The sequence below is a fragment of the Cebus imitator genome, unplaced genomic scaffold, assembly GCF_001604975.1.
Source record: "Cebus imitator isolate Cc_AM_T3 unplaced genomic scaffold, Cebus_imitator-1.0 Scaffold634, whole genome shotgun sequence".
Taxonomy (NCBI): Eukaryota; Metazoa; Chordata; class Mammalia; order Primates; family Cebidae; genus Cebus; species Cebus imitator.
Window position 1 is genome coordinate 513,435 of NW_016107949.1, and position 10,051 is coordinate 523,485.

At 41.7% G+C, this 10,051-nt stretch overlaps 2 protein-coding genes across 4 annotated transcripts in view; one reads left to right on the forward strand and one right to left on the reverse strand.

Moving 5' to 3' along the window:
• Positions 1-4,775, reverse strand: part of BTNL8 (butyrophilin like 8) — a 41,990-nt gene extending 37,215 nt beyond the window's left edge. The window contains exons 1-2 of one of the 3 annotated variants that reach the window (XM_017517516.2): positions 4,541-4,775; positions 1,454-1,504 (exon numbers count right to left, since the gene is read on the reverse strand). In XM_017517516.2, the coding sequence (XP_017373005.1) occupies positions 1,454-1,475 (22 nt within the window). In that variant the 5' untranslated portion in view covers positions 1,476-1,504; positions 4,541-4,775. Of the gene's footprint in view, positions 1-640; positions 989-1,453; positions 1,505-4,540 lie in introns of all 3 variants that reach the window. The other 2 variants (XM_017517514.2, XM_017517515.2) reach the window with 2 other exon arrangements.
• Positions 4,776-8,769: 3,994 nt separating this feature from the next.
• On the forward strand, positions 8,770-10,051 carry LOC108295343 (26S proteasome regulatory subunit 8-like). Its single transcript, XM_037734562.1, has one exon. The coding sequence runs from the start codon at positions 8,781-8,783 to the stop codon at positions 9,276-9,278; it is 498 nt and encodes a 165-aa protein (XP_037590490.1). The 5' UTR covers positions 8,770-8,780; the 3' UTR covers positions 9,279-10,051.

Below are 10,051 nucleotides of genomic sequence, written 5' to 3' on the forward strand. Positions count from 1 at the left end.
ATGGACACAGGGAGGGGAACACTACACACTGGGGTCAGTTGGGGGGAACTAGGGGAGGGACAGTGGGGGGTGGGAAGCTGGGGAGAGATGGCAAGGGGAGAAATGCCAGATGTAGGTGATGGGGAGGAAGGCAGCAAATCACACTGTCACATGTGTACCTATGCAACAATCTTGCATGTTCTTCACATGTACCGCAAAACCTAAAATGCAATATAATAAATGGAAAAAAACATAAAATAAAATAAAAATAAATAAATAAATATAAATAAATAAAAAGTCAATCTCAAAATGTCACCTGTGGTGTGACTCTGTGTAGGTAACATTCTTGAAATTACAACATCAGGGAGATGGAGAACCCCAGCTGGGTGTTGAGAAGGGGTGGGCGTGACCATAAACGGGTAGCAGAGGGACATCTTTGTGATGATGGGGTAGTTCTATACCTTGATGTGATGGTGGTTACATGAATTTAAACGTGATAAAATACATAGAAATGTACACACAACACAGAAGGAACTTACAGTGTAGAATACTGCCTTCTAACTAAATGACCTAAAATTTTAAAATTTCCTTATTCAACAAACCATTTATAAAGTCTAGGATGGTTCTTTGGGACAACTAGGTTACAAAATATGAAACTGACCTGACACCTGCAGCTCCCAGACAGCCTCCTGGTGATAAGACTGGGAACCAATCCAGCATCCATAAAGGCCAGCATCCAAGACAGTAATGTTTTCCAGCCTCAGAGAGACGTGTCCCTCTGCAATAGAATCCTTCACCAATTTTGTCCTGGCTTGATACTGTGGCATCTGCATAGATGGCTGGTCCTTCCCTTTCCTGTAGAGGTAGACCACACTAGAGACCTGGCCCCTGAAGAACCGCACTTCCATGGCCTCTGCATTGGTCTCAGGAGAGAGGAAACAGGAAAACACTGCGTCCTCCCCCACCAAGGCCTGGACAGGCTTGCCTGGCCCAAACACCTGCCACTGCCCTATGGGAAGAAATAAAAAGAAAAATAACCAAAAACCTTTACAGGGTGACCTACTCAGGGCTCCAGTGGGCTGGGCTGGAGAAGTACATCAGGGAGAAACATTCATCATAATCCTTTTTTTTTTTTCTTTTTTTGAGATGGAGTCTCGCTCTGTCACCCAGGCTGCAGTGCAGTGGCACGATCTCAGCTCACTGCAACCTCTGCCTCCCAGGTTCAAGTTATTCTCCAGCTTCAGCCTCCTGAGTAGCTGGGATTACAGGCACCCACCACCATGCCCAGATAATTTTTGCATTTTTAGTAGAGACGGGGTTTCACCACATTGGTCAGGCTGGTCTCGAACTCCTGATCTCATGATCCACCTGCCTTGGCCTCCCAAAGTGCTGGGATTACAGGTGTAAGCCACTGCCCAGCCCACAACCCACAATCCTATTTCTAAATCCAGTGACTTGCATTTGTACATCTTACATTTGACAAACCATGTCCACATCAATTACTTCATTCGGTCTTCAGTAGCACCTGCATTATTATTAATGTCTTTATTTTCAAGATGAGAAAGACATTTAAAAAAGTCTTTATTTTCAAGATGTGTATTATTAATGTCTTTATTTTCAAGATGAGAAAACCATGTTATCCACAGGAAAGAAAGTCCCTTTCTAAATGCAGACCCTTTGATTCAAGGAGATTACATTGCTATATTCTCTCCCCTCTGTCCATTGGCTTCAATTTTTAAAAAGCCCCCTTTCCATCTTCCTTGCTAAAATCCAAAGTCGACGTCTTTCTAATAACTCAGAGAAGATGAGCCCTAAAGCCTACACTTTGGGACAATTTGTTAAGATTTCCTTCAAACACAATGTTATATAATTGTTTTATGACTACTATAGAGGAATATTTTATTTCTACCCATGGTGCACACGTTTATTTGTACTTCCTTAGTTAATTCAAAAATCTACTAGTTCTTCAAAGTTCTGAAAGATATGCTATGACACAGAAACAAGATTTTACAGTTTATTTTCCACACATTTATTCTTTAGCACATTCATGTGTGACTTATACTTTCCCAAGCATGTACTTTTTACACTTGTGTAGTACGTTTTTACACTTTATTTTAGCACTCAATGGTGCTTCATCTGGTGCTTTGTCAACATGTCTTGGCTGCTTTAAAAAAAAAATAACTTGGTACACCTATGTCCTCACCTTGCTTCGAAACTTTCTTCATAGTCTTGCTTCAAGGGTGACAATTACACATTTTCTGTGAGCCTCCCCTGCACAGCTCTTGGCTCTGTGGGGACAGGGCCTGATTCTCTTGCTCAGCATGGTACTCCTTTGTTCAGCACAGAGCCCATCACAGAGAACAGGCTCCACAAACAAGTTACTCATATGAACGGTGAGTACAATTTCCTTTCTTACTTGCTCATCTGTTTAACAATCATTTGAGTAATTTTCCTGGTGTAAATCACTCTTCCTACCCTGTAAGGATTACAGTGCTTCTTAGATGTAAAACTATGGAGGCCCACTCCCTTCATCTTCTAAGTAGCCACCCACTTTGTTTGGCAATGTCTCTTGATTAATTCACATGCATCCATTTATGGTATATAGATCTGCCTGTGTGTGGTGTGTGCATGTGCATCAGAGGCAAAGTGAATCACATGTGTGAATTTCTAGATAAGTGGATTTTTTAAATTTTAGCACCAATTATTTTTTAGTTTAATTAAATTTTTATCAATCTTGCTAAAATGTATTTCACTCATGCATCTTCAAGACTACTATTAAATGAGACATGACTTTGCAGCCTGATGTCTGATCAGCTGCTGACCTGGTATAGCAGATGTTAAGGCCCTGCTCCTACCACCCAACCCTGAGTCCCCTGCAGTGGGATGGACACTTCCCTACAGTTCCGCCCCTGGAGCCTGGCCTCTGCCTTTCTGCTGAGGGCTTCCTTCCTGGAACCTTTGGAACCTACTTAGCCCTGGTACAGGGCAGCTCAGAGATTTGAGATTTTAACAGTTCTGGGGCACATCTCACCCAGTAGGGAAAGGAGACAGTAGATGCTGGGATGACTCTGAGTCACCATCTATACAGTTCCTCCAATGATCCCAGTGGGACTGGGTCCCAGTTGCCACTGCAGCAACCTGCTCATTAGCACCCCTTCTATGGCTTTCCTCCCACACACCTTCTATGGCTTCAGTCTCTGCACTTCTTCACTTTGTTTTCCAGAATCACCTGCTGAACAAATCACTGGCAGGAAGGCCCTTATCTTAGGTGAGATTTTGGGACCCAGCCTATACAAGCTGGGCTGCTATGGATGCTGCCTTCAGGGCTGTGTGGGGCTCTCGAGGCAAGGTAACATTTTCCAGGGTACCTCTGTTTCACCAGCCAGCTCTTGCTGCTGTCATTTCTCTTGCCTATGACATCTCCTTTCACTCTTTCTACTTCCTTCTCTTGAAGATGAGAAAGGAACAAGACTGCCTGTTGCTGCAACATGGCATGCACCAGTGCAGCTCTGTGCATTCTACATGCACAAGCTCATGCAGTCCTCGCCACAACCCCATCAGGAATGTGATCGTAACTTCATGTAATCATCAGCAAACCAACACTGAAGGAAGCTATGAACCATAAAGTCACAAACAGTTGAAATAAGAGTTTTAAAAAACAAAATGTTTTTGTCGCCAAGATCATTTCCATGATTCCCTGCTGCCTCACCCAGAAACAGAAAGGAGACAAAGAAGCTCATCAGAAAATAAATGAAAACAAGCTGAAATGAGAGATTCTCCTATTAATAACACATATGGGTTTTGGTTTAAGGAAACATGCTATATGTTTTGATTGCCCTTATTTCTGTTCTTTTAGCTTTATTTAGCAAAAAAAGATATAGGTGGACAGGTGGTAGGATGAATCTTTACAGACAGAAAGTGAACACAGTTAATCGAATCTTCCATGGCTGGGTACTGACCACCTAGCAACTGACATTCTGCTCCAACCTCAAGCTTCCTCTGTGAATTTTATTCAATTACTTAACAACCTATATACTAGGTTCTGTGTTAACAGTAACTGGAGGGAGAAAGAAGAGTGGATTTCTTCCCAGAATATGCTAGGTTTCAGCTAATTTATCACCTCAAGACCTGTACACCTTCCTCCACCTCATGTCTCATACCACAGACATTTCTAACACACCGTGTCAGCTGGACAAACTGTCTTTTCCCCAAAAATTCTAATAGTGTCTCTTCCCAGCTGGGCATCCATGTCAGCAACCTGGGTGCTCTAATAACCCTGCCTATACCGCTTAGCCCATCTGGGACAAACACCGAATCTATTCACTTTAACACATTTGGTGTGTCCACATCTATGATCATGGTGCCTCTCCAACACCTGTGTGTCCAGTATTTAGAAGCTACTATAATTGTTTCCACAGTGCCTGATCCTTCCCCAGGCTGAGGCTAGGAGAAGCCAAAGGAATAGAAACAATAAAAATGCCCCCATTCCATTCTGCTGCAATCATCGTAGCTAAAGAACTCAAACTTTAGTCAATGAGAAGGAAACAAACATCAGTCTTACCTGATCCCAACTTGAGGAGACTCAGAACCAAACTGAGCATGAGAGCCATGGAGGTGTTCTGCGGATGGACCTCACAGCATGGAAACAGATGACAGGAGAGGTGACAGATGGATTAGAGAGAAGAGATCTGGCCTAATGCTCGAGGTACAGAAGCCATGGAGAGGCTCTGCATGGGCTGAGGGCAAACTGCACTGTTCTCCTTAGAGTCTTCCGCACCTAGACATGGCTGTAATGTGCTAGAAGCATAGGGACTCTGGACTTTGAACCACTGCATTTATAGGCAGGACATAAATGTTTATCCCTTATCAGGAAAGCAAAGATAGAAATAGTGTGGATAAGATTGGAGGCGAACTTTGTCCTGGGTCAAAACTATGCCTTTTGTAGGTGAAACAGGAATGTCATATGCAGAAATATTTTTCAGGTCCAGTCTGGCAAGAAGGGCCATATGGCTAAGGGATCTAGACCTGAAGGAGACATCATTTTGGCACTGGATAATTTGGTGTCCAGGTAAATAGGCAGTGCTCCATTAGTAGTAACCTACAGCAGGTGACTTGAAATTTCCTGGCTCAGTCTGAGGTCATTTTGCTTACCCCTCCATTGTCTGGACTTCAGAGCAGGACTGTAATGAGGACAGATAAAAATAACTTTCTAGAACAAAACAGATCCTTAGTGTTAAATATCTAATATATTGCGAAAGGTACCAGGCAGGTTCAGGGATGAGGAAACTTATTTATTATATAAACTAACCTCCAGGGCAGCCACAATGAGAGGTTTGCACTCTTTTTAAGCACACGGAAACTCACAAAGTCACCACTTAACTAGATCAGAATGAAAATTTCCACAGATAACCACCAAAATAAACATACTCTAACCATAATGGAATTAAAATTAAAAAGCAATTTGAAAACATAGGAAACTCTATACACTAAGAAATTCTTGTATAACACAATTTAAAACAACTCATGGGACCAAATCACAATAAAAGTTAGACAGCATCTAGAAGAGGAAAAAGTGAAATCACTACATTCAGTCTAAAATCCAGAACACTGATGACAACAAATGCTGGTGAGGATGTGGAGCAACAGGAATTCTCTTGATTGCTGACAGGAATGCAAAATGGTACAGTCACTCTGGAAGACAGTTCAGCAATTTCCTGCAAAATTAAACTTACTTTTATCATGTAATCCAGCAACTGCACTGCTTGTTATTTCCCTAAATGACTTGAAAACATATTCACATGAAAAATTGCACATGAATGTTTATAGCAGCTTTATTCATAATTGCCAGAACTGCATGCAATTAAGTATCATTTAATAATGAATATATACACAAACTATGGTATGGTACATCTACACAATGGAATATTACTCTGTGACAAAAAAAGAGGAAATAAGCTGTTGAATTTTGTAAGCAAGATAGTAGAATAGAAAGTTCTTGATCTCATGCTGTCTCAGAAATACAGATTTACCAAGGATATATAGATCAAAATACCTTTATAAGAAGCTGCCTAGAAGGCACTCTATCCTCTCCATTCCAGTGGCAGCTATGCCCCACACATGGCCATTTGAAGCTTAGGCTTAGGCCCATTGGAACAGTCATGACCCAGGCTTCTGAACCTACAGGATGCTCAGGCCCCCATGGACCAAACAGTCCAACCCAGCAAGGAAGCCAAGCCTGGTCTGGTGGAGCAGTTGTGCGCTCTCAAGCATGAACCAAACACCCTGCCCCCAGAGAAGCCATGCTCAAAAGAATGGCACCAATACCCCCTTGCATGCAAACTAGCTGGGGGCCCCAGCCTCAGCCCCAGGAAAGCCATGTCTGAGATGGTAGAGCAGTTGTGACCCCTTGGCACATAAAGCAGCCTGCTGCCCCACCTCTAGAAAAGCTATGCCCAAGCCAGCACACTGGCTTTATTCCCTCAGCACATAAACCAGCCCAGCATCCCACCCAAGGGAAGCTATACCTGAGTTGGTGGAGTAGTTGTGCTCTCTTAGTGTTTGAGCCAGCCCAGTGTAATCTACTTTGCTACCACCACTGGCACAAATTACTGCAGTACAGGCCGCTGAGGCAGGCACTTGTCATTGACACTGATTATAGATGAAAAGCTTCACAGACTATGCTACTGTGTCCAGCCAGAAGCACAGCCAAACACCCTACTCAGTACCCTAGGACCTATCGACGGGAAAGTTTTTTTTGTTACAAAAGCTACTTTATAAAGTTAGGAGAGGCAAATGTTCCACTAGATGCACATATATCAACACAGGGACACAAGAAACATGAAAAAGCAAAGAAACATGACTCTCCCCAAAGAGGCTGAGGCAGGAGAATCACCTGAATCCAGGAGGCAGAGGTTGCAATGAGCTGAGATGGTGCCAGTGCACTCCAGCCTGGTCCACAGAATGAGACTCTATCTCAAAGAAAATAATAATAATAATAATAATAATAATAATGACATTAGAAAACTCAGCAAGATTTAAGAGAATACAGATGGATAATTGAAAGAAATCAGGAAAAAAATTCATGGTCTAAATGAGAAATTCAGCAAAGAAATAGATATCCAGAAAAATAAAACAGACATCTTGCTACTAGATTATTCAAAGAAGAAAATAAAAAATACAATAGAGAGTTTCAAAGGAAGACCAGATCAAGCTTAAGGACACAAATAAACTAAAAGTGAAAAGAAGGAAGATTTTCTTTTATGCAAATAGTAACCAAAAGAAAGGAGGGGTGTCTATATTTATGTCAGGTAAAGTAGGCCTCAAGTCAAAAACTGTTGCAAGAGACTAAGATGGTCTTTAAGTAATGATAGGAAAATAAGTTAATCAGACCATAACAATTATAAATATGCAACCAACATCAAGATGCCTAAATGTATCAAGCAAATATTAATGAGGATGAAAATAAGTAGATAGCAATACAATAATATTAAGGAACTTCAATAACACTTTTTAACAATAGATACATGAACCAGACAGAAAATTAACAAGAAAATACTGGATTTGACCTGTACACTAAACCAAATGGACTTAAACAAACATGTATAGAATTCTTCACCCAACAGCAGCAGATTATATATTTTTTCCAGTGTACATGGAACATTATCCAGGATAAACTATATAAGAAGACATAAAACAAGTCTTAATAAGAAGATTAAGATCATAATAGTATTGTTTTCAGCCATGACAGTATAAAATTAGAAATCAATAACAGGAGAAATTTTGGAAAAGTCACAGAAATTAAACAACATGTTTCTGGAAAATCAGTGAATCAAATCAGAATCAAAGGTAAATTACAAGTGCTCACTTTAGTAGCACATATACAGGAGGAAAATTTTTTTAAATTTTGATATAAATGACAAAAAATACAATATATCAAAACCTATGGGGTGCAGCAAAAGTAGTTCTAAAGGGAAACTTTACAGTAAGAAACACCTACATTAAAAAAGAAGAAATATCCCAAATAAATAACTTAATGTTATGTCCTAAGGAGCTAGAAAAAGAAAACAGCCTAAACCCAAAGTTAACAGAAGAAAGGGAACAATAGTATCAGAGTAGAAATAAATCACATAGAGAATAGAAAAACCATTAGAAAAAAATCAATAAAACCAACACTTGATTCTTTGAAAAACAAGAATTATTATTATTTTTTTTTTTGAGACAGAGTCTCACTCTGTCACCCAGGCTGGAGCACAGTGGCGCAGTCCCAGCTCACTGCAACCTCCGCCTCCTGGGTTCAAGCAATTCTCCTGTCTCAGCTTACCAAATAGCTGGGACTATAGGCTTGCACCACTACACCTGGCAAATTTTTTGTATTGTTAGTAGTGATGGGGTTTCACCATGTTGTCCAGGCTGATCTGGAACTCCTGACCTCTCAAGTGATCTGCCCACCTCAGCCTCCCAAAGTGCAGGGATTACATGCATGAGCCACTGTGCCCGGCATTGAAAAATAAATAATAACAACAAATTCCAAGACAGATTAAGAAAAAAAATGATTGGAATAAATAAATTCAGAAATCTAAGTGGAGAGCATACAATACATGTCTCAAAAATTAAAAGTATAATAAACAATTATGAAAAAGTATCTGCCAACAAATTGCATAACTTATAAAAGTTAATAAACTCCTATAAAACTGTAACCTTTCAAGAATAAATTAGAAAGTAACAGAAAGCTTGAACAAACTATTATAATAACAAATAGAGAGACTGAAGACGTAATTAGAAACCATCCAACAGGAGAGAAGATGGCGCTTGAAGGGCCAGAGCAGATGGAGCTGGAGGAGGGGAAGGCAGGCAGCGGACTCCGCCAATATTATCTGTCCAAGATTGAAGAACTCCAGCTGATTGTGAGTGATAAGAGCCAAAACCTCCGGAGGCTGCAGGCACAGAGGAATGAACTAAATGCTAAAGTTCGCCTATTGCGGGAGAAGCCACAGCTGCTGCAGGAGCAGGGCTCCTATGTGGGGGAAGTAGTCCGGGCCATGGATAAGAAGAAAGTGTTGGTCAAGGTACATCCTGAGGGCAAATTTGTTGTAGATGTGGACAAAAACATCAACATCAATGACGTGACACCCAATTGCCGGGTGGCTCTAAGAAATGGCAGCTACACTCTACACAAGATCCTGCCCAATAAGGTGGACCCATTGGTATCATTGATGATGGTAGAAAAAGTGCCAGATTCGACTTATGAGATGATTGGTGGACTGGACAAACAGATCAAGGAGATCAAAGAAGTGATCTAGCTGCCTGTTAAGCATCCCGAGCTCTTCGAAGCACTGGGAGTTGCTCAGCCCAAGGGAGTGCTGCTGTATGGACCTCCAGGCACTGGGAAGACACTGTTGGCCCAGGCTGTGGCTCATCATACAGACTGTACCTTTATTCATGTCTCTGGCTCTGAATTGGTACAGAAATTCATTGGGGAAGGGGCAAGAATGGTGAGGGAGCTGTTTGTCATTGCACGGGAACATGCTCCGTCTATCATCTTCATGGATGAAATCTACTCCATTGGCTCCTCACGGCTGGAGGGGGGTTCTGGAGGGGACAGTGAAGTGCAGCGCACAATGCTGGAGTTGCTTAACCAGCTGGATGGCTTTGAAGCCACCAAAAACATCAAGGTTATCATGGCTACTAATAGGATTGATATCCTGGACTCTGCCCTGCTTCGCCCAGGGCGCATTGACAGAAAAATTGAATTTCCACCCCCCAATGAAGAGGCTTGGCTGGATATTCTGAAGATTCATTCTCGGAAAATGAACCTGACTCGGGGGATCAGCCTGAGAAAAATTGCTGAGCTCATGCCAGGAGCATCAGGAGCTGAAGTGAAGGGTGTGTGCACAGAAGCTGGCATGTATGCCCTGCGAGAACGGCGAGTCCATGTTACTCAGGAGGACTTCGAGATGGCAGTAGCCAAGGTCATGCAGAAAGACAGTGAGAAAAACATGTCCATCAAGAAATTATGGAAGTGAGGGAACAGCCTTTGTGTGGATCTTCCAATAAAGCTCTGTACGCCCAGTCA